Below are 23614 nucleotides of genomic sequence, written 5' to 3'. Positions count from 1 at the left end.
AGGGGACTGTAAATTTAAGTCATAAAGTATTGTCATAAATCCATTTGATTCATATATGTCTATCCTTTTTTACGAATTTAACTTTCGTGTGGTCCATTTCAATTGAAATTTAATGTGCTTCTTAATTTAGTGGTGTATTCCACCACATTACAACTTAAAATTGAATTTTAAGTCTATTTTTTTTATTTATATATTTATAATTTTAAATATATTATATTTTCATTATGAACATTTTCTTTTCAACTTATTTTCTTTAAATTTTAACTTATTTTATATTAATCCATAGGACAATTAATTCATATATATATATATATATATATATTTGTAGTTTAGAAGCTTGTAGTTGGACCTTTAAGTTGGGCCGACCAGTATGCTTTTTCGGCCCGTGGTCTTAAAATAACATAAGTTGTACACTTGTACCATAATCCAAAGAACTCAACAATTTTCTCTTTTCTAATTCTGAAATGAATTTTTATTTTTATTTTTTTACAGTAGCTTCCTTAACACCAAGTATAGTAATGATTACTAGGTCTATATTGATTTATATTATAACTTGGGCAATCTGTTCCATTCTGGTTCATGGGATCTCATGAAATATTTCAATATATTTATTTTCTTATTTTACACAGAATGGATTTACCTGGATCCGAACGAAAAATTGAGAATGATATGCCAATCCGTGGAAAAGATGGTTTGATTTGTTTCACTGGGGAGAAAAAGATGAATGGAAGTGCAAACTAAACAGCCATTTAGGTTTAGCATTAATCACTCTATTAAATAGGAGTGTCAAATGCCACTTGGTCCAATCATGTTCCATATAGCAGTCACCGCTGGCAGACAGAATCACAGCTCAATTAATTTGTATGCCTTAACCCACAGAACCAACCTCCGCGGCCCGCCCCGCATCCGCACAGCTCTCTCCCTCTCTACCCACACACCCTCTCTCTCTCTCTCTCTCTCTCTCTCTCTCTCTAAACCATAAAGTATCAGAGAGCGGGCTTGACAATGGCTGCTGCTGCAGCCTCAGCTGCGCCACTAGCCGTGAACGGACTGAAAATGGTGACCACATCACAGGCGTATCTTGAAAGCAGCAGAGTCAAAGAAACTAAGGTTTTGATATCAGACCTTTGCCGTCAATTCTACACCCTCGGATGGGTCTCCGGAACAGGTGGCAGCATCACCATCAAGGTCCACGATGACTCCATCCCCAAACCCAACCAGCTCATCCTCATGTCCCCTTCTGGTATCACCCTCTCTCTCTCCCTCTACATACACATTCACATGGCATACACACACATATGTCTATATGTTGTTGTCCTTGTATGTATTTCTTGATTTCTCATGGGAATTGCTCATTAATGCTCAATTGGTCACTATTTTTAAATGGGTATTGTTCGTCATGTCTCCTTAATTCTGCTATTAACATAACCCCTTACCCTCCTCTCTTTTGTATATTTGTATACATATATTCACATTCATGCATATATATATGTTTGTATGTTGTTTTTTTTTTAATTTCTTTCTTGATTTCACGTGGGTATTATTCTTTAATTCTCAATTGTTTATTTATTTATTTATTTTTTTGTCTGTGTGTGGGTAGGTGTGCAGAAGGAAAGAATGGTTCCAGAGGATATGTATGTGCTTTCTTCAAGTGGGTCTATATTGTCTTCGCCATTGGCAAAGCGGTACCCCCATAAGCCTCCCAAATGTTCAGATTGCGCTCCTCTCTTCTTGAAGGTATGGGCCCTATGGCTCATTGATGTCAAATGAGATTTTTTTTAACTATTTATACTTTATTCAATTTCGGTCGGGTTAATTATAGTTTGATATAATTGCTAAAATTGGTCTAAAAGGTTGGCTCTTTTGCATGTAGTTCAAAATTCAATTTGGTGTTTTTAAAAATGATTCGTTATGCGGATGTTTAGCTTAGTTATTATGATTCTCCTAGTAATTAACATGGAATATTAGTCTAGAAAATGCAACTTCTTTGCAATGCTATCTGGCTACGTCGTTGGTTGAGCGGAAATTTGAGTTTACTAAGAAAGTTCTAAAATTCTGAAATTTGACTTATTTCTTTGCTCTTCTCCAAGCAAAAACAACTATAATATATGAAATCCAGCTGCTAATGATTATTAGACTGCTATTAGAATAGAGCTGAATAGAGTGGTGTCTTTAGGTGAATGGTTTAAAAGGAAACCTTACTACAAATTCTGTATAAGCCCCTCTCTCTGCATCACAATCCCTGATATTATAATCCTAGCTATCTCAAATACGTAGTTACTGCATTAGAATACTCTATGTATTTTACTCTTTTAGTTTGTTATCACCTGATTCATGGGGGATATGGTTATAAAAATTCATGAGAATGGTAACTATCGGTACAATCTATGATTAACTAATTTCTTTTCTTTCTGGCCCATTTTTTGGTCAAATAACGAAGACCCGTTTTGTCCTTGATTTCCAGGCATATGAGACGCGTAATGCTGGTGCTGTTATACACAGTCATGGGATGGAATCTTGTGTGGTAACAATGATCAATCCATCATCCAAAGAGTTTCGGGTAAGTTTGAATTTCAGCTTTTATAAATAAGGATAAAAAGTTCAACTACGTCTTTTCTTATTGATTCTCTATGTTATCTCTTATGTCTCATTTTTATTAAACGATTTGACTTTTGGTTATCCCTCCTGGTGGTCAGTTACATCTCATTATTGTGCTTGCTATTTTAATTACAGATCACTCATATGGAAATGATAAAAGGAATTCAAGGGCATGGCTATCATGATGAGCTTGTGGTTCCCATAATAGAGAACACTGCCCACGAGCAGGAGCTCACAGAATCTCTTGCTGAAGCTGTATGTTACTTTTGTGTTTCACTTTTATTGTGTGATTTTTCAAGTTCAACTGTGATTTTACATGATGTTGCAAAAAATATTTTTTGATACCTAAATAAAAGGGCTAGCCCAGTGCACATGGCTCCCATCATTGTGGGTCTGGGGAGGTTAGATGTATGCAGCCCTTACTTCCACCTGGAGAGGCTGTTTTCGATTTCAAACTTGTAACCTCCAGGTCACAATGGAGCAACCTTACTGTTGCACCAAGGCCCACCCTAGCAACAACAATTTATAACTATATAGGTTTATATCTTGGCATAATATCAACTTCTTTTTCAAGTTTTGATTTGCTTACTTAGCTTTGCTGATGAATGTTTACTCCAGTAACTTCTTTGACCTATATTCCTCACTCCCTGCTCAATTTTATACATTAGAAGTAGTAACTCAAAATTTGCTAATAGGATTTTGTGTTTCCACTCTTGCATGACTGTATGTATACTGGATTTACTTTATTTTATTATTTTTCTGTTTGTTTCAGATGAACAAATTAAACATAAACAGCGCATACTGAACTCTATTTAGCATTTCATTTTTCAATTATTACCTTGATGGCCAAATTGTTATGGCACCTCACCTTTGCATGCATGAATGATCACACAATATATATTTTCTACCCAGTATTATATGAAATAATTAAACCATGTTGAAAACAAAAAAAGTGTTGGAATAAAAGACGTGAAATATATTATATATAGTTGGATTTGAACTAAATTTTATCGCTTCAGTTGGCATCCTCTGTGCATTTTGTTGTGGTCATGGTGCTTAACATATAATTTTGTTGCACCTCAAGGCTTGAACTAGTTGACTGCAGTTGACCTGCTTGATAAATCAGCCAGTTGGAAGGACACAATGGATAAAAGTACGCCAAAATTTGAAGTTGGTCCGGTACAGAAAATTGAAAAGAGAAAAGAAAAGGGTACAAAGAAGACTAAACCTGGGGTGATTGAACTAAATTCTTGTATCTGCTTGAGTGGAAATGTTGGTAGGTGAACGGTTCACCAAATCAAATAGTTTGCATTAAAGAATTTAAAGTAACAAATCTTTCACTATGAAATGAAAGGACTTGAAATGAAATTTCTTTTTCTGGAAAAAAAATTGTGATCAATGATCTATTTAATGAAAAAAATATACAACCTCGGAACAAGTATATTCCTAAAACACAAAGAGCATACATTTTCCAGTATTCTGAAACATGTTACGAATGTAATAATTCATTTTCATGTGAGCGTACTTAATATTTATTTCTTGAATCGGGTTCCTCTCACGCTGTAATTTTCTAAGAAGACAACAGCTTTCTTAACTTTCACTATTTTTGGGCTCTAGCGGTATAAACAAATCTTTGAGCCCTCTAGACCGTTTCTTGCACTTTCGTCCATAAACTTCTAGTCTTTATTTGAGGGAAAAATTATGTGAACTGTATCCACAAGTCTAATGTGGTGCACTATAATGAAATAATCTTTTAAACATTTGGTTTTATACACTAAGTTTCATGTTCGTTGCATATGTATGTAAGAATTATATCTAAGTGGGTACTATCTATATGATTTCAGTCTTGAAGCTGCTGGTCCAATGATCCTTTTATGATTTGCATTTGTGGTATTATTGTGGATCTCATCATTGTCTCCTCATTATAACCATTCTATGTTTCATGTCTGGAAGAAACTTCAAACAAGTGAGGTGATGCTTTCTTTTTGCTTTCAGTCGATAGAGTTCTGGTTTAGATGATGTGTACATTCTTACTGTTTGGAGACATTAAGTTTGCAGTCAGACTTTCTAAATTGGTCTTTAGTTATATACATATATAATGGTACTGACCGATCTAAAGTGACTGCTTTTGGATGTCTCTGAAGGCTGTATGGCCACCTTCTCCAGAAGTTGGTCTTGCATTAAAGTCTTTGGAAAAAAAATTATTATACATCTTGCTTGCAACACTGCTTCAGAATATTTGATCTTTCTCCTTGTTTTATAGATTGAAGCTTACCCAAAAACGACAGCAGTGCTGGTTCGGAACCATGGCATATATATATGGGGAGATTCTTGGATAAGTGCTAAAACTCAGGTTTGTATTATCAAGGGTAGGATTTAAAAGTTCTTTGAGTTGCATGGGGCATTTATCAAATTTCCTATATTTGCTTAAATAGCATTTAAACATGCAATTTTGATGTATTTTATCGTCATTAAATGATTTTTTGTTTTTTAAATGTTCCCTTTGAGTCTCCCAAAATTAAATATATCCTCAACTCGACCTTCTTTCCCAAGTTTCGTAAACTTGTCGTTTAAATTTGTTTTTTTGAAATGTGCTTTACTTCATGATGATGAAGGCACCATATAGCTTTTGGAGTTCATTGTATATGCTTTTTGTCTAACTAACAACTTATTCTTTCAGGCTGAATGTTACCACTATCTATTTGATGCTGCAATTAAACTTCATCAACTGGGAGTGGATTGGTCTACTCCAAATCATGGTCCCATTCTTAGTTTTAAAGGCGTTTTAGGTGGTGATCGGAACATTAACATGTCTGCAAAGGCAGGAACTCTTATTTCAAATGATAAAATTGAGTCACCAAGAGTAAGTTTATTATGTGTTCTCCCTTTTGCTAGGTGTCTTTGGGTTCAGGTCTATCATGTTAAATTATCTTACTCTTTATTATTAAATTGTGTTGCAGCGTTGCATTGTACTGGATATTGAAGGGACCACTACTCCTATATCATTTGTTACTGATGTGCTCTTTCCATATGCTCGTGATAATGTGGGGAGACATTTATATGCGACATATCACAGTGCAGAAACTCAAGATGACATTAAGTTGTTGCGCTCTCAGGTAAGCTTCATTTTATTTTTCACTTTGGTCAAGAACACTGCATCTAAAGCAGTCCACCTTTATTTCTGAATGGGCAAGAAAAAAAATATATATTTTTTGACAAATTTGTTAGAGACTGATATATACTTGTTATACTATTCCTATATTAGTTTGTAATGTACTTTAACAGTCACATTATAATTCATTCAAAGAAATCATAAATGTTAACTTAGTGAATTCACAAACACATGTAAAACTTCGTCCTAGAATGTGGATTTTGGGTAGCTGCCATGAGCAGCACTTGGCATCTGTGTCCATAGATCAATCCATTGTGGCTATTGTGAATAATTTATTGCATTCTCAAAAATCTTCCTAGTTGAGCATTCTTAAAACTTCTGCGTTTCAAAAAATGTACATTGTTTTTTCTCTGAACATTCTATCATAATACATAGGTCTTGTCCCTACTACTCTTTTTTCATCTGGAGCTTCTTCTTTGTCCAATTTCTTCTTTTGCATGATGAACTGGGGTTGAAAGTTTCAGAAGAAAATGTTTTTTTTTTTTTTTTTTTTAGAAGAAAATGTTGGAAATAGACAGCTTAGAATACTTATAAGGATTGCTTGTTCGGTGGGGCCTAATATCTAATCTAAGCTATAGATCAATTGTAACACAAAGGAATTAAGTTTTAACTGACCTGGTTAAGATTCTTCTTGTGTAATTTGGACAATTGAACCATATAATTTATCCAAAGTAAGATTTGGATTTACCATCAACTGGTCAACTAATTGCACTTGTTTAAGCTATTTAATACTTAAAAGGTTATCTTCAGCATACTCGGAACTTGAATTATCACTTCCAATCTGATCAAGGAAACATACAAGTATTAAATGACCAATTGACAACCAAAACAGAATGTCAGCGGATTATCTTGCCACCTCTGTGTTTCCTCCAATGGTTGATTTGCAGGGTGAATTAAAATCAGACAAGGAACTCATTGTAATAGTCAGACTTAATTACACCATGGATTAAATAGAATGAAGTGTTTACTAAATTTTCTTCCATATGGGCGAAGAAATTGTGAACAAGAATTACATGACAATCTTCCTTGGTATTTAGGTGAAGTGCATTTATTATTAGTCTCTATACTACTAGAGACTATTAAGAAAATGATTAGATTTCTTTGGAACTTCTCCATTCTTGTACAGACCTTCAAGGGCTTCAAGTAAACACAGTTATAACTTATTATTGTGAATGAGTACAACTACAATGTTCTAAAGACGACTTTGATAAGCAAGTCATGATCTTCATCTTCTTAATGCTGGAATCATATCCTGCTGCACGAGACTTGGTTGGAATGTCACAAGTAAAACTGGATTTATTAACTACGAAACAAAAAACTGGATTTATTTATTTTATTTTTATAAGTCACAAATAAAAAATGGAAATTGTGCAAGACGAATTGGATACCGGAAGGCAAGGTTCTTGGTGCAATATCTGTTTGGCTTAGGTGTTCAAGATTTTCTGCTTTACTTGTCAGCCGGAGTCTAAAGTTGCTCCTTCAAACTAAACGATTTCTACATGTGCTTGCAGATACAGGATGATTTAGAACAAGGGATTATTAATGCTGTGCCCATCCCCTCTGATGATGCAGGGAAAGAGGAGGTGATTGCTGCTTTGGTTGCCAATGTGGAAGCAATGATAAGAGCTGACAGGAAGATTACTGCTTTAAAACAATTACAAGTAAGGAAAATGGAATTTGGAAGAAACATGCACTCTGGGGTTTATCTTTACGATTTGTGCTGACATCTACGCGTTCAGGGTCATATATGGCGAACTGGATTTCAGAATAATGAATTAAAAGGGGTAGTTTTTGATGATGTGCCTGAAGCTCTTGACAAGTGGCATGCTTTGGGCATCAAGGTATCTTTTTTACATCTTGTCATCCTCACATTGCTTATGTTTGCCCATTATTTTTCGTGGTAAATGAGCATATTAATAAAAGAGGATACTAAAATATTTGCAAATATTTTTCTTATGAGGTTAAAACTGCTACCTGAGACAGTAATTCACTTATATAAATGTTTATTGGTATTCCTGTTGAAGGAAGAAATTAGTTCCTTTGCCATTCCAAATTTCTTTGTTGGTTCCTTTTCCAAAGTGATTGTCTTATAATGTATCAAAACCTTCACTGATATATATCTTTATTTGTGTGAAGTTGACCTGTAGAACTGGTCCACCTTTGTCCTAGTGGCTTTGGGTCTTAACCCCCAAGTCCTAGGTTGAGGTTTCGAGACTGGTAGAGAGAGAAGAAAGAAAAAAGAAGTGGACCTGTAGAAGACATATGCTATTGTCCCCTGAAATTTTACATTTATTTATTGATTCTGTACTAGGGAGATATTTTAATACTTGATGTGCTTTTTTATCTCCTCAATATTCTAAATTGAAAAATTAATTCCTTCCAACCCCACCCCCCCAAACCCAACACACACATTGTTAAAAGGCAGCAAAAAAATAAAAAGAAAAATTGAAAATATATCCTTTTAAGTTCTATGATCTTTAAATATAGTGAAGCTGGTAGAGAGCTATATGATGATTAATTTCTTAGATTTCTTGTAATTTGGTCTTCAAATGATTTGTTAATAGATCCAAGCAGGGGTGGGCCATCCACCCCCCACCCCCCCACCACCACCATTTTTAATTTTTTCCAAAACCCTTATGTATTGGTCCCAAAATAGAGAGTTTGGAAATAAATTTAGCTTCTGTCCCATTGAAACATGTAGAATTTTCAACTTGATCCTTTTGGCTATACTCTAAAAGCTTAAGCTGAAAGCCTGAAATTCATCAACAAAATAGAGAGGGTGTAACTTAAATATTTAAATCCTTCAACAAGAAAGAAGTTACAAACTAAGTTACCAGACTCTAAGGCAAGAATCCCTTAGTCCCTTCCAACTCAGACTTAAGCAAAACCGAATCCAGATCCTCCAGCCACTGATCCATCAACTGACTCGCTCCTTACAGATTGCTTCTCCATGGACTTCTGGTCTCCAATGACCAGTGACATGTGGTTGACGCGTTTTTTTTCCCCCCTGAATACATGTGGTTGTCATTTGTTTATGTGATTTGGCGTTGATAACGATTTAAGCTTCACAAGTTGATGATTAATACTCTGTATAATAATCAACCATCTAATGCAAAATGCTAGATGATGAAAAGAAAAATATGCTCTCTAAAATATATGCCCTCTCTAATGTGCTCTTAATAATGTGAAGAGAGATCTTTTATCTATGTTTATGTGTGTTATGAGGTGTTTATATAGTGCTTTTAGTCCAAAAGATTTGGGGTTTCTTAGTTGTAATCAGGAAAAGAAAATAAACCTTTTAGAATTCTGATCAGTCAGCCCTGGCAATGTTTCGATCAGTCAACCCTGCCTCAATCAAAGTATTCTGGACTTGGATAAACATATTCTGCAAATCTTCGATGGATATTATTCCTTTAATATAGTTCCTAATACCACTTGAAACATTTTTAGCTGTTTATTTTATCATTATATTCAGATATATGAGTAAATAAAATTATAATTAGGCTAATTAGCAAGATTTCGTGATATGGGAGATAGATCAGTGGCATGCTACTTAATAAGGCCAATACCCAAATTTGTGCCTAATTGAGGTGCTGGAAGGACTTGATTGTGTACAGATGCAGCCTCTGGCTGTATTTGCACAAAGAAAATTCCCTTTAGCCCTAATCAATAATTTTGGCCTGAAGATTCTATTATGCACTAAAGGCCCTCAGCAAAGAGAATGATGCAAATATTGCTATATTTGTGTTTATTTTGGTTGTTTCTTGGTTTTTGCTTCATAATTAGTGCCATTCCATCTGATTTCCCTTACTATATATGATATATATATATTTTTTGGAGTTATTGAATGCTACCAATAGATTCCATTTGCACCTAATTCTTCTCGGTAGCAACTCTAAATGACTCTTGATATATTGATCCTGCTTTTCTTCCTTCAGGTGTATATATATTCCAGTGGTAGCAGATTGGCACAGAGGCTTATATTTGGCAATACGAATTATGGGGACTTGAGAAAGTACTTGTGTGGGTTTTTCGATACAGCAGTGGGGTAAATTTTATCATTTCATGAATGCACTGCTCTGTTTTATGATGCTTTTCCAATACCATTTGATTCTATTTAAACCATCTTTATCTTCTATTCTGGGCAGGAACAAGAAGGAAACAAAGAGTTATATTGAAATCTCAGAGTCCTTAGGAGTAGATAAGCCGTCAGAGATTTTATTTGTGACAGATGTCATTCAAGAAGCCATAGCTGCAAAGGCAGCAGGTAATACTTGTGATTTAAATTCCAACATTTTGACTTATCAAAAAAAAATAATAAAAAAAATAAAAAATAAAGGAAAAATCTAAATTTTCCCTTTTGAGTAACTGTAAGTTATTGCCTGACAAACAGTGTCATTCCAAACGTCTGAAATTTGTTTTGTGAAGTGGTAGAAATCAGGTTTAAAAGAATTCCCCAAGCATTAGTAGGAAAAGGGATTGTGGTGCTGAGGGGAATAATACTATTTTGAACCGGCTGACTGAATTTCTGTTTCCCAAAGCCCTAGATTTATTTCGAAGGCTGTTGATGACACATTTGTTGCAATGATTCTACCAATTTTTTCAGTGTGATTTCTGAATGAACCTTACGTTTATTATTCAGATGAACTTACCATTGGTATTTGAATCCTAATATATGTTTCAGGTTTGGAGGTGATAATTTCTGTCCGCCCGGGAAACGGACCTCTTCCGGAGAATCATGGATTTCGGATAGTAAATTCTTTTTCAGAAATCTAAGAATGGATGTATCCTTCTGTAATCTCATTGAATGTAATTGTTACAAATTAGTAAAAATATGCATGAATAAAGAACTCCTACTTCGGAACAAACTGATTGTTTTTAAGTTTTGTTGCTCCCCTTTTTTTTTGATTTGCAGTGCATATAGTTACTGGTCTGGCTTTGGGTTATATCAAGCTCATGCTTGTTTACTCAATTAATTACATGTTATATAAATGGCAGAGTTCATTCAGAAATCACACTGAAAAAATTGTATTAATATCAAATTCAATTGAATTTACACTAATGCCCATAAGTTGTGCTTGAAGGGATATGCTCATTAGTGGTTTACAACGGCAACTTGTTAATTGCTTGGTAATTATTATGAGTCTGTAATTAATTATATTTTATTATTCGTGCATGTCAAATCAAGTGACCACCCATCATTATTAGTTTATATAACTTTAATAAGATTTACAAACTTTCATAATTAAATTAGGTATGACTGAAAAGCAATCTATATCCAAATTGAGGATGGAGTGATACTGGTAAGTGTGTGCCTGGTAAAGAGGTGAACAAAATGTCCTTTTCTAATTCTATTATTATGGTAATCAGTCAATGTTAAAGAATTATAATCCGCATAGATTTGAAAATTACTTATATGTAGGTCAGTTAGGAAACCATTGACATCAGAAGTAGGAGCATTAGAAAATGTTCAACTTGCATCAAATAAGTACTAAATTGTCCTACCCAAATTTTGGTTCAATGTACTTGCTATTTTTAATCCAGTGCCTCCACTTCATATTCCACATACATATAATATGTATATATATGTGTGTGTGTGTAGGAAAGGAAAAAGGAAAGGAAAAGGGAAAAGGGAAAAGGCATCACAATTTTCCTGCTTTATTGTCATTTTGATCATACTCTAATAACTTCTTTTTCAATCAGAGTCATAATCAGTCCCACTTTCTCTCTCCTCCTCCCAATTTTCCTTTCTTGCGTTCCCATTTCACTAGGGTAGGGCTAGTCTTTTTTGTCTTTAAAGAAGAACATTAATAGCTTCAAGAAAGAAAAAACTAACTATTATCAGTTTGTGGCAAATTAAACTAAGCGACAGTGACTTCTCTTCTTCTTGAGAGATGTAAATACATACAGGAGGAGTCACTGAACATCTTCTCTTCATAGTTTCTAACCAACTTTACCTAATACTTAGATACCTAAGATTCTAAGCAAAACCCAACTCAGTAATGGAACAGTGAAAAGTTTTAGCAGAACTAGTCATGTAACAGTCGAGATCAGATTTTTTTTACCCAAATTTAAAATAAATAAATAAATAAATAAAAAAGGTCAAGAGATCAGATGCCCAAAATTATCAGATCTTACAAATGGTTGGTCTGCAAAAATATCTTTTAAGTGGGCCATTATCACGAAGGAAAGGATCTTTCTGCGAGTTTTCATTAGTCCATCAAGACTAAAAACATCTCTCTCTCTCTCACACACACACACACACACAGTCATGTTCTTGTACTTTGTGTGAATGTGTGTGGGAAGTATCTAAGGTAGTTTGAATATAGATGAAGTAATGAAAATGAATGAATTTGATACCACCCACTGACATTGTTTCATCCATGTGAATTCAGAATTTGATACTCCCACCTTCCATTAGCATTTTAAATTCATGAGTGTAATGTGCATATATGCAGAGAATATGAATTGATCCTACCCATTACTCATTAACATTTCTTTAACCCCTAAAACCTAAATGACTTTTTGTTTTAACACACAAACACAGAAAAACAACTGAATTGGACATGAAAGAACATCAGTTTAAGATATATATATATATATAGAGAGAGAGAGAGAGAGAGATTATTTCAAGATTTTCATCTCTGGTTGGTGGTTCTGATGCTGATGCAATGAGAAGTAAAAATAAAACAAGAGCTAAAAAAGAAAAACTCAAAAGCAATGAAAATTAACAGACCTTAACTTTACTTGGAACAATGGAAGTGAAAGAGATCAAATTGTACAATTGAAGCAAAGATCTTTGTCCACCTGTCTCTCCAATCCATTCCAACACTCATTAGTCCCTCCTCCTCTCAACGAATTACTCACGTACCCTCACATACATATACCGTTCATTAATCAAGAAGAAGACCCGGGAACTCGTGGGGAGGACACCGGAAACAATGGCAGAAGCCGTGGCTCGGAGTCCCTGGGCGTCGTCGCCGGCGACGGATGCATATAGAAACCCTTTTCGGCAATGGCCCTCTCTTCCTCGGACGAATTCCCGGTGGAAGGGGAAGACTTGTTTAATGCCTCTTCAATCAATGGCGTGACCGGACTGAGCACAAGAGAAGGGAAGTCAAGTATGCTGGGCGACAAGATCTCCGGTTTGCGTGGCGAAAAGCCGGGATTTTGAGCAAAGCCGGGCATGGAAGGGCTGATCATGAGGCTGTTCTTGAGCTGGTTCCTTCTTTCGTAGAGCTTGAAACCCTGTTTCTTTTGTCCACTCCTGATTGGTGGTATGCAATTCTTGGACGGTGGTGGATCGGAGTGGGGCGTTTTGGAGACATGCTTGGCCGTGTCGGACGATCCGGTGAGCATCTGAACTACCTGTTTGAATGAAGTGGTGTCTGCTTGGACAAAGGTAGTTGGGTATGGATTGACTTCACATCTAGAGATGGGTTTTGGGGTTTGAAATTGGACTCCATTGCTGTTGCTGCTGCTTCCATTGCTGTGTGGGGAGTTAATGGGAGATGGGTTTTCTCTCTCCTGAGCTCTGGAGGTAGAGGTGATCTCCATCGATGAGTCTCTCTCTCTCTCTAACTCCCCAGCCACCTCTGTCTGTCTAGAGAGAGAAAGAGGGACAGGCTCGGGCCGTGGGTTGGGTGGAGAAAAAGAGATGGATGAGTGAAAAACAAGGCTTGGTGAGAAGGGAGTTGCTTATTTGCTATTGTTTTGTTGCGCCTCTCTCTGTCTCTCTCTCTCTCTCTCTAAACTTTTTTTTCTCGCTCTTGTTTTTCTTTCTTTGTTTTTTGCTTTTTGGTGGGGTTGGGTGGCATTGATTGGTTACCGAGAAAATGCAACCCAACGGTCTCTGAGATAATAAAAAGCGAGAGGGCATTGGTTGTATTGGGAATTTGGTCCATCAGCATCAAGTGGCTAGTATTAGGAAATTTCAATCTCCACACATTTCAGCTTTGACTTCAGAGCCCCCTACTTCATACTCTCTTGCGTGTGTTTGGGATTCAGATATTCCGTTTTTAAAAGGGAAAATTACATATAAATGGAGTTAAAGTTCCATATTTACTTAGAGGCTGAGTCAAAGTTTTATATTTTTTTAAAATGGATTGCTGAGGTGGCACATGGTTTTTTACTGTTTAGAAATTGTGATGCCTAAAATACCCTTCCGCGAAGGTACTACTTTTTCTTCGAAGGTACTACTTTTTTGAACTGAAGGTACTACTTTTTGGCGTCCAGGTACCATGTTTTTTAAACACTCGCGAAGGTACTACTTTTTCTCCGAAGGTACTACTTTTTTGAACTGAAGGTACTACTTTTTTGAACTGAAGGTACTACTTTTTTTATTAGGGAAGGGCATTTTAGGCACCACAATTTTTTAAACAGTAAAAAATCATGTGCCACCTCAGCAATCCATTTATAAGAAATATGGAACTTTGACCCAGTCTCTAAGTAAATATGAAACTTTGACTCCATTTATATGTAATTTTCTCTTTTTAAAATAAAAAAAATTATTTATTATTTTTTTTATTCGTAATTGGAAAAAAATAATTTTTTTTTTTTTACCAAAGTATGGAGACGGTGAGATCATTTATACAGCATGCAGTAAAATAGTAATATATTTAGAATGACCTAAAAGGGTCCAATTTTATTACCTATTGCCAAAAGGAATCACAAGTTGTGCAAAGATTAAAAGCATTGTTGAGGACCACTCCATCTACTACTCAGGTGGTGGAAGGAAAAAATGAATTCTGACTCATACTTGGATTTTTCTTTTGCTACTCTTGAATTTCTATCCCCAGATTTGTTACTATGACTTTTTATTATTATACTGATTGCAAAGAAAGCAATGCTCAGTAGACAAACATTTAAGACAAGTTTTTTCAAAGTACTCTCATTTTTGGGATTGTTAAATTATATATATATATTTTTAACTGCGATCAAATATGCAATACCTCTTATTTTAAAGGTTCAACATCATAAAAAAACCAAAAAAAAAAAAAAAGTTTCAAACATCATTACTGATTGAAGAGTGTTGTTCACTCTATCTAATAGAGTTGTCAATGCATTGGAAAGTACGGTAAGATTTTGTAACAGAGAAGATCCGGTCGTTGGCAGAAAAAGTTCAAAATTTAGAAAACAGAAAGTAAAGGAACTTAAAATCGCAAAACTGTCTACGTTAAAATGCTTCTGAGTTTTCAAAGTTTGTTACTATAAATTTATTCTCATCGTCACATCAACAAAAGGAAGCAAAAAGATGTCAAAGATAAGATGAGTGAGACTGCGACATGGAAGCTGATGAGAGAGAGAGAGAGGGAGGGTAGGAAAGTATAATGTCCATGGCTTTTAGTGTGACATTTATTAGATGCATGTACGTTGTAGAACTTGGACTTTCGATCCCGCAGACATTTTGCAAACCGACTTCGAGTAATTTATTTTGAAGCTAGAAAGTGAAATTTTTGGACAGTTGAAATGCAGTGAACAATCATTTTTCATGTAGTGATGACAATGATTCCACGTTAGTTGCAATTTTTCCTTTTCAAATCCTACATCTATAATGATAAGATCGACTACCTTTGAAATTGTAACCCAAAAGAAAAAGAAATTGAAGACATCTTAAATCCCATTTAACTTGGGTGCTTTTAAGCTTTTCACATGATGACATATAGGTCATTCTTTATTGACTACTTTATATACATACATACATACATATATATATATATATATATATATATATAGTGAATGGTTGAAAATTATGTAAAGAATATTAACACAGATAATATAAACTTTGATTGGCCCGGCTTGACTAAGAAGTATATAAACAATGTTTGCATTGGTTGGCATTTTTTTTGTGGTTATTTGTTTGGAATAGTGACAACATTAGGAGAATCCTACTACTTTAATACTTAACCCTAGTAGGGTCCGCCTAAAACTCAGTCTTCTGTCTGGGCAGTGGGCACATGTTTGAACCGGCCACTCACTATAAATTCCAATCAATTTTCAACTTAAAGAGGCAATTCAATCAAGGGCATTGCCAAAAAACCAATTTGAATTGAGTCCTGTCAACATATACAAAACAATTTGTTTCAATTTTTGAAAAAATAAAAAAGGGTTTTTTATTTACTTGATTTTATTTTTTATTTCAAAATCTGTAGTATCAAGGGGAGGTGGTTTCATGCTTCATAGCAAAGCATAAGAGGAAGAGAGAGAGAGAGAGTGCCATGCATTATGTCAAGTATGAGAAGGCATAGGAGGGGCAAATGGGAAATATGATATATGGGAGGGATGAGAATATAAAATTCCCTATATAATTTTATATTGTTGGACTAGGTTCCTGGTAATGGGGACGTTGGACTATTGGAGCTGGAATGGGGGGACCATTTTACAGTAGGTATATGTTATTATTTTAGTCTCTCTGTGTTCTTTAAAGTATTAGAGAGAGAGAGAGAGAGAGAGAGAGAGAGAGAGAGCTCTTCAAGAAATGCTCATTTTCAACATTATGTTTTATGGGTTAGTGTTGTGTTTGAATATTACACAAGAAAGTGAGCATTACTTGGATTTGAAGTTAAAATAGCAGGTGACCACAAATTCATCATTTCCATATAGAGAGACCAGAAAGAGAAGCAATGCTTAAAAATTAAGTGACAGACATAATTTGTGTGATAGTCCATTGAAACAGCCTAGGAGAACTAATGATCCAAGTGCTTTTATAATTTAGTTTTATAAAAGCTTCATTCTTAAAAGTAAATTCACATAAGTAATTGTTTCAGTTCCACTCGAAGTACAATCAAATTGAAAAACTAAATCATCGTCTTGAATAAACCAAACGGAAGCAACTCACCTCGAGACAAGATACTATATGAAACTCCTAAAGAGTAAATGTTCACTAGATGTGAATCCTCTGGAGCCTCTTCTTTTGCTTTCATGGAGTCAAAGGAAGAATAATCTGTGCACACAACAACAAAATAAAAAATAAAAAAATCACTAATAAGTTCACTCACAATTGGTAAAAGTGAAGTCTTTTTATGGAACCAAACACAAGCAACTAACTCACCATGATAGAGAATGTTATGAAAGCCGCGTTGAAAATTTCATATTGGTTGACCATGTTAAAAACCTTCACAGATTCCCTTCTAATGGTCTATGAAACTTTGTTTAAAGAGAAAGGGTATTGATCAAAGTGCCCGCGCCACACTTTTGAACTCATTCAAGCAAGAATGAAGTATTTTCTGACGCTTCTGAATAGACTGCCGCTCACTCTGAAGGATGTCAATTGCTCCAGGTGCAACAAACATATCCATGAATTTCTCATCACTTGCAGCAAACAAATCCAGTCCGAGTGCTACCACTAGCCGATCCCGGCTGCATAAATAAGAAAATAAGATAAGAATAAATTGCTAATAATTAACTATCTATTGTGGTATCAACAGAATAATTGAACTTAAATAACATAGAACAAGTTTAGTTCGGAGAGCGCAAAATGATGGTCCCAATGCCAATCTTACTGGAAATACAATAAAGTTTGGCTCAGATGAGTAGGATGAAATTTGATTGGTTCAATCTGGCATATACAAATATATATATATATATATATATATATATATAAATATCAAGGAACCAAGGATTTCCACCTAGATGACACACTAGGACATCTTAAATTTGAAAATACATTTCTCCACAGAATTTACAGCCCAATTTCAACTGAATGTCTAGAAAACAGACCTGATCAATGCCAACAGAATAGCCACATTGTCTCACAATTTAAAGCAAGAGAATCAATGAGCAAGCATAAATTCATATTCAATTCGTTTGTGAATGTGTAACGGAAATGGTAGAAGTCAATATTTAAATGAAAAAAGGTTGCCTGAAGCATGTCAATAGATATTTAGTAATATAGCCTGGTCAGCCGACTTATCAAAAAAAACAAAAAAAAAGCCTGGTCAGCCAAACTAAACCAAAACCAACTAGTTCTTTAAAGCCCAAAACAGTAAGGAATGAAAAATAAATAAATAAAAAAAATAAGACGGAAATTGTTCTGTGCACCTTGTATTCTGGAAAAAGACAGAACATATTCCTCCTCGAGAGGGTGCCATTAGGAGTCAACGGTGCAGTACAATAGTCAGTAAGGTGGGTGCTACAATAATTATTATTATCTTACAATGTATTCTGCATTCAGATGTTTATCTGGATATGCATACCATTGCAGCAAGCAAGCAGCCCTAGATATGCATATTCACGTGCATGCAAATAAGTTTGAGAGAAAAAGAATCTTAAAAGCTTACCAAGGGGTTAAGAAGCCAGAGTTCAAGGTTGAAGTTACACTTCGCTCAACAAGAACTTCACGTATCCGTGCAAAATGCAGTGCAGCTGATGAACATATCTCTGAGTATACTGAGCCTGATCTTGAACCAATTTCTCCATTTGCAAATAGAAGACCACCACCATTTTGGCCTCTCAGATGATCTGGATTTCTGCTATTGCCTAACATTCTTGAATGCCGTTTTCTTGCTCCAATCTCAATGCAGTTTCCAAGTTCCTTCTTAACTACATCACATGGCTGATCAGGTGATGGGGTCTCGGGCACAGTCAGTGCATCTCTGGCTTCTGCACCTTTTCCTGGAGTGGTCTGCTGTGCACTCTTTTCTGGAGGTATATTCTCTTGGTCTCTCATAGTTTCATCACGCAAAGCTGCCCCCCCATCAGATAGCTCAAGAGATAAAGAAGCAGTGGATGCCTGGTTAAATCTGTAAAAAGAGTTTGCACCTGAGCTGAAGCTCCCCATTAAGTCAGTATCATAGCAGACCTGAGAATATGGGCTTGTAACTGAATCAAGATGGTGCCGAACTAGCTGCTTGCAGTGTTTTGCAAGGTCCTTTATAAAACAGTTGTAAGAGTGTCTTAAAGCAGCATGGAAACCCACATACCCATCCATGTCTCCATTTTTCCTCCCATCTACAGGGAAAATAAATAATAAAAAAAAAAGATTATTGACAGCATATAGTTTAACTAGTTTTGAGTAAGAACATGCAACAACCAAAAAACGGAAAGAAATAAATTCTTGTCTAGGGCTATGTTTCTTCTTCTTTGTATTGCTTTGTTCATGTCTCATTTCCCCATAATAGATACATATCATTACTATTCTAAATCTATCTTAGGATCTTGAGTCGTGGACACCATGAGAAAGATGCCACCAATTAAAGTTTTTGCTTCGCTACAATATACCAGAGCATAAAAATATTAGACTTACTACAACTCAAATTTAGCTTTATAGAAAATAATTTAAAACCGGCAGTAACTGATACTCGTGAAGGTGAAATTGTCATTAAAAACATAAGTGACTAAGAATTCCATAATTTATTTAGAAAATGATGAACTTTTGAATGATTCTGTTACTAATATTATTACTATATCCAGTGAATACCCATGCCATGGGAAAATCTTATGTAGTTTAATATGATCATCTAAGACTTTTCTAATTCAAGTGGAAGCATACTGTCAATTATGGGTAAAAGTTCACAAGGAATACTTACAGTCTGAGCAGCAGTGGTGATTTCTCTCAACAGCAAGACCAAAGAGGTTCCCCAAAACAAAAGCTAGCCGATCACATGCAGTGTCAAGAAGAGGAGCAAGCCATGATCGGGCAGCAGCACGTGCAATCTCTGCAGCTGCTTCAGTAATTCCTCTCCCTCCACCTCGACCAGCATGGGCAAGTAATATATTTGCCACCTGTCACAATTTATCAAAAATAAAAACCCTATGGTCTTCAAATCCCAGTATAAATTGCTTGTGGAGAAAAATTACCTTCTCCCTTGATACTGGAGGACATTCCATAGAGTATGTGGCACACCGAAATTCATGCATCACTCTTTCAAAAGCAGCTCCCCCATAGAGTCGAAGGGTGGCATTAGGAGGTTTAATGTTTGCTGTAACGCCAGGCCAGCTCCCAATCCCACTCTCCGACTGTTCCTCCTCTGTTGTCTTCCCCCATTGCTCTGGGGAAGGATCTGCTGCTCCATCAATCAATGCTCCCTTCAGTAATCAGAAAAAGCAATGTTTCAAAAAAACTTATCCAGTGTACCCTATTAATCAAGGATGTTGTGAAGGGTAGACTGGGTACAGATGAAACATTTGGCATTATTTGCACAAAGTGACTATCCCCAGACTCGAATATGTGTTCTCACACTTGCTTTCTAGAGCAACCATGTGCTTCATTGATTTATACTCTCAAAATAACATGTTTTACAAGAGAGTTTGGACTTCAACAACTCAATATTACCTATCCTTAAACAGCAAAGTTAGGTACATTTATGAGGCTCATGATTAAAATAATAAATTGTCTACTATTACCCACCACATGGTTGCAGATAGAAGCGGCATGCAGCATTGCAGATCTCCGAAGATGTGCAACATCAGAAGTGGCTTGTATTTTGGAGTCCATTCTCGCTAGTTCAACAGTGACTTCGTTGCAGCGTTGTTCAAGCAAAGCCAGAGTTGCTGGTGCAGCTTCTTTATATCGCTTTTGAAGTTCGGACTCCAAATAATCTCTGAGACAGCCAAAACCAAGGTGAGACCTGAACTTTTCTTCATCAAATCCCCCCTTAACACCCTCACGCAGGTGACGCAATATTTCAATGTCCACCTGCAATATTTGCCTGCGGAATTCATCATTCGAAATTGTGCTCCTGTCCTTTGGCAGGGCCACAAAAAATGGGCGAGTGTTCTCTCCAAGGTAACCACTTGCACTCAAATATCGATCCACTTCCCATCGGTCACTAAACTCCTGAACAATACAGAAATATTTAAATTTAACACATTTAGAAACCAATTGCATTGTGCAACACCAGGGAAACAAGGTTTCTTTCATTACGCCATTTACAAAAAGTTATTCCAGTTGTTCACAAAACCTACAAAAGCAACCCAGAACAATTTATCTCCATATTGTTTGTTGGAGTAACAACAGCGTCTTTATATATATATATCATTCTCCATTTTATTTAAAATCATTGTTCTCAAAATCAAAATAAGGAAATGAAACATCAAATTAGTTGCTTAACTTGCTTTAAACATTTAATTAAGAAATTATCATTGATTTTCTAATATAATAATGAAGATAACATCTAGTAAAATGTTTTGATGCATCTCTCGTCAATTGGAGGACATGTAATGGTGTCAGTAATTGATCTATCATATTCTCCATATCATTACATTTATCGAAGCTTTAACTGAGAAATGTTGCATAATTGTACCTTCAGCCGGTTATCAAATTTAGAGACGACAATTATTGTCCGTCTAAAGGTCGGATCAATATCACGAATGGCGTCCAACCATAAAGATGAGCACCATTCCACACTACTCTGTTGAAGAAACAAAAGAATTCGATGGGGCGGACTGGCCAATGACTTCACCATTGCTAGAATTTCATCCGGTGTGTTCTCTGGTTCACCCTTCTTTGCCTGCCAATGCAGCTTCAAACCATTACTTCAACGCAAACAGAAGAAACCTTAATGAAGCAAAAGTTCCAAACATTTGTCCATTGATATCTTCATTCTATGACAGCATACCTTGAGAACAAAACCAGGGGTATCAATGATGGTGAGATTAGGACAATGAGCATATTCAGCTCTCATCACAATTGGCTTAGAAGAAACTGCAGCTTTAGCCTTCTTCAAAAGTAATTCTGTTCGTGACTTTATGATATCTGCAATTGCAGATGCTAAAACAACGGGACTTCCATATTCTTCAGAGTCCTCCTCCTGTTTTAATAGCAAACTTCAGTATATGGTGCACATTAATTGAATCTGACACACACACACACAGAGCAGAATACAACAGAGCAAAAGAAACCAAAAAGACAGACCCTCAATTATGCCCAAATGAGGACTTGAAACCACAATCACTCGTGTGAGAGGAGGATACCACCAGAGCTAGACCCGAGTAAAGCAGAAGTAACTCATTAGCGTTGTTTCTCAAAGTTATAACATCTTAAGTGGCTTAAAGTTCAATTCTCAATATCTGAAACCCTAATAATTTGTTTGGTTGGTGAAAAAAACTGAGGATCTCTGTACTTCCTAAGAAAAATGGGATAAAATATCAACTCAATTCAGCCAAATGCGTCTATAAATTTACTTGATTAGGGTTTTCCTCTCTCAGAAACCAAAAACAAAACCAGAATACAGTTTCAAAATTTTATCTTTTTTTTCATCCAATTCCTGGCAACCAACCAGAGCATTCAAACTAAAAAAATGAAGTTGGAAAGAGATACTACATGCAGCAATAATACTCAAACCCAAACTCACAATCAAGTATAAAAGCCAAAGTTTTAATTCTCACAAGTAAAAGAACCCAAATTTAAAGGAAATGAAACCCTAGACTGATAAACGTATGAAAGTCTAGAAACCATAAGAACCCTAATAATCATAAGATCCCATGGATACGGAATTACCTGAAATCGGCATCGTGGCTCCAACGCTGTTGGATCGTGGACCATTTGAAGGATGAGAGGCCTTCTGGTGCCCATCTCAACCTCGCGAATGTTGAATCGGAAGCCGAGAAGGGCTTCGAGGAGCGAGCTCTTGCCATCGGACTGCCCACCGAGAGCGACAATCTCAGGGATCGGTAGCTTCTCGCCAAAGGCCACTGCGGCTGCCTGTAGGCGATTATAGGCCTCGAATCGGCTCTTGAATTCGGAAGCTGATCGGCTGGAAAGAGATGCGTCCGTTGATTGGTGGTGTTTTCTGGATGCGGACGAAGAGGTGGACTTGTCGCTTGGGGTCTTGGTTGGTGTGGTGAGGAAGGAATTGGTAGTCGCCATTGGGATAGGAGAAAGTGCAGAGGAGTGAGAGGGAGAATGAGAGGGGGGAGAGAGAATTTGAATTTTAACTTGTGTGAGCCGTTAGTTTAAAAATTCAAGTAGGGCCTGACGGCTTCCCTCGTATAGGCTCCTCAGACCGTCCAGCCCAAGTTTATGAGAAATTATTGCATCGGCCAAGTCCATACACCTCTCTTGGCTGAGTTGGTAGACTACACCAATTAATTATAGACACATGTAATAAAAAAATTATTTTTATATTCAATTTGCCACAGCTTTGCAACACCTCTCTCCTCTTTCGGCCTCCATCTATCTCTATTCTCGTTCTCAACTCCCCCCCCCCCCTCTATATCTCTGCAACTGCAAACTACAAAATCTACAAGAATCAGAGGTTCAAAACCCAATAGTCTCTCTCTCCTCTTTCTCTCTCTAAATCGATGGTGAGTTAAAAGGGTCGCGTGTGGTTGGGCCATCACGTGAGCGATCAGATTGTGATGGTAGGACTGGTTGGAGGGATTGTGCAGTTTTGGTGATGGTCTGATTCCCCGGTTGTGGCCACGAACCAAAGTACGAATCCACCAAGGACATCCACCGCCGGACGATGCTGAAGAAGAAGCGTGTGGCAGCGAGTGAGATATACTGACAGGAGTGCGTGGGTGCGTGTCGCTCCCGCGATTCTCAAGTTAGCAGTTGCAGAGAGAGAAGGGGGGGGGGGGGGGGAAGCTTGAGAGTTGAGAGACAGCGGCTAAGCTTGCGAACGGCGAACTCGAACTGGAACGGCGGGTGATGGAAACTGAAAGATATGGGTTTTGGTTTTTTGAACAATCTGAAATCATATGCCGATATGGGTTCGGCTGAAGCTTGCGAACGGCGAACCCGAACTGGAACAGCGGGCGATGGAAACTGAAAGATATGGGTTTTGATTTTTGAACAATCTGAAATGATATGCCGATATGGGTTTTGATATAGGTAATAGGTGTTTTGATATAGGTAATAGGTTTTGAACTTTTGATTCTTGCAGACAGATGGATAAACTGAAT

General features: G+C 36.4%; 3 protein-coding genes across 3 annotated transcripts; 1 reads left to right on the top strand and 2 right to left on the bottom strand.

Annotated features, from left to right (window-relative positions):
* Window positions 1-884: 884 nt before the first annotated feature.
* On the top strand, window positions 885-10638 carry LOC132308563 (probable bifunctional methylthioribulose-1-phosphate dehydratase/enolase-phosphatase E1 1). The gene is made up of 12 exons (XM_059806678.1): window positions 885-1243; window positions 1601-1737; window positions 2465-2560; window positions 2734-2853; window positions 4862-4951; window positions 5279-5461; window positions 5559-5714; window positions 7282-7431; window positions 7510-7611; window positions 9709-9818; window positions 9919-10037; window positions 10455-10638. Exons 1-12 carry the CDS (start codon window positions 1006-1008, stop codon window positions 10544-10546), a joined length of 1593 nt encoding a protein of 530 aa, XP_059662661.1. The 5' UTR covers window positions 885-1005; the 3' UTR covers window positions 10547-10638.
* Window positions 10639-12467: 1829 nt separating this feature from the next.
* Window positions 12468-13611, bottom strand: LOC132308562 (VQ motif-containing protein 4-like). Its single transcript, XM_059806677.1, has one exon. The coding sequence runs from the start codon at window positions 13325-13327 to the stop codon at window positions 12668-12670; it is 660 nt and encodes a 219-aa protein (XP_059662660.1). The 5' UTR covers window positions 13328-13611; the 3' UTR covers window positions 12468-12667.
* Window positions 13612-16374: 2763 nt separating this feature from the next.
* LOC132308560 (dynamin-related protein 5A) lies at window positions 16375-23303 on the bottom strand. The gene is made up of 9 exons (XM_059806676.1): window positions 22209-23303; window positions 21328-21519; window positions 21013-21219; window positions 20118-20546; window positions 19568-19795; window positions 19297-19492; window positions 18049-18718; window positions 16821-17128; window positions 16375-16712 (listed from the first exon to the last, which is right to left on the bottom strand). The coding sequence occupies exons 1-8, from the start codon at window positions 22575-22577 to the stop codon at window positions 16942-16944; spliced, it is 2478 nt and encodes an 825-aa protein (XP_059662659.1). The 5' UTR covers window positions 22578-23303; the 3' UTR covers window positions 16375-16712; window positions 16821-16941.
* Window positions 23304-23614: the final 311 nt, after the last annotated feature.

Source organism: Cornus florida, unplaced genomic scaffold (genome assembly GCF_030987335.1).
Source record: "Cornus florida cultivar Cherokee Brave unplaced genomic scaffold, ASM3098733v1 CherokeeBrave_3.0.0_Hap2_Chr05, whole genome shotgun sequence".
Lineage (NCBI taxonomy): Eukaryota > Viridiplantae > Streptophyta > Magnoliopsida > Cornales > Cornaceae > Cornus > Cornus florida.
This window is presented reverse-complemented; position numbering and strand designations above follow the sequence as displayed.

Coding starts and splice junctions, on each gene's coding strand:
- LOC132308563 (XM_059806678.1), top strand. CDS start 1,006: ATGGCTGCTGCTGCAGCCTCAGCTGCGCCACTAGCCGTGAACGGACTG. Junction 7,612..9,708: donor GGCATGCTTTGGGCATCAAG/GTATCTTTTTTA, acceptor TTCTTCCTTCAG/GTGTATATATATTCCAGTGG. Junction 10,038..10,454: donor CATAGCTGCAAAGGCAGCAG/GTAATACTTGTG, acceptor TATATGTTTCAG/GTTTGGAGGTGATAATTTCT.
- LOC132308562 (XM_059806677.1), bottom strand. CDS start 13,327: ATGGAGATCACCTCTACCTCCAGAGCTCAGGAGAGAGAAAACCCATCT.
- LOC132308560 (XM_059806676.1), bottom strand. CDS start 22,577: ATGGCGACTACCAATTCCTTCCTCACCACACCAACCAAGACCCCAAGC. Junction 20,547..21,012: donor AATTTGATAACCGGCTGAAG/GTACAATTATGC, acceptor TGTATTGTTCAG/GAGTTTAGTGACCGATGGGA. Junction 19,493..19,567: donor CTCCAGTATCAAGGGAGAAG/GTAATTTTTCTC, acceptor AAATTGTGACAG/GTGGCAAATATATTACTTGC.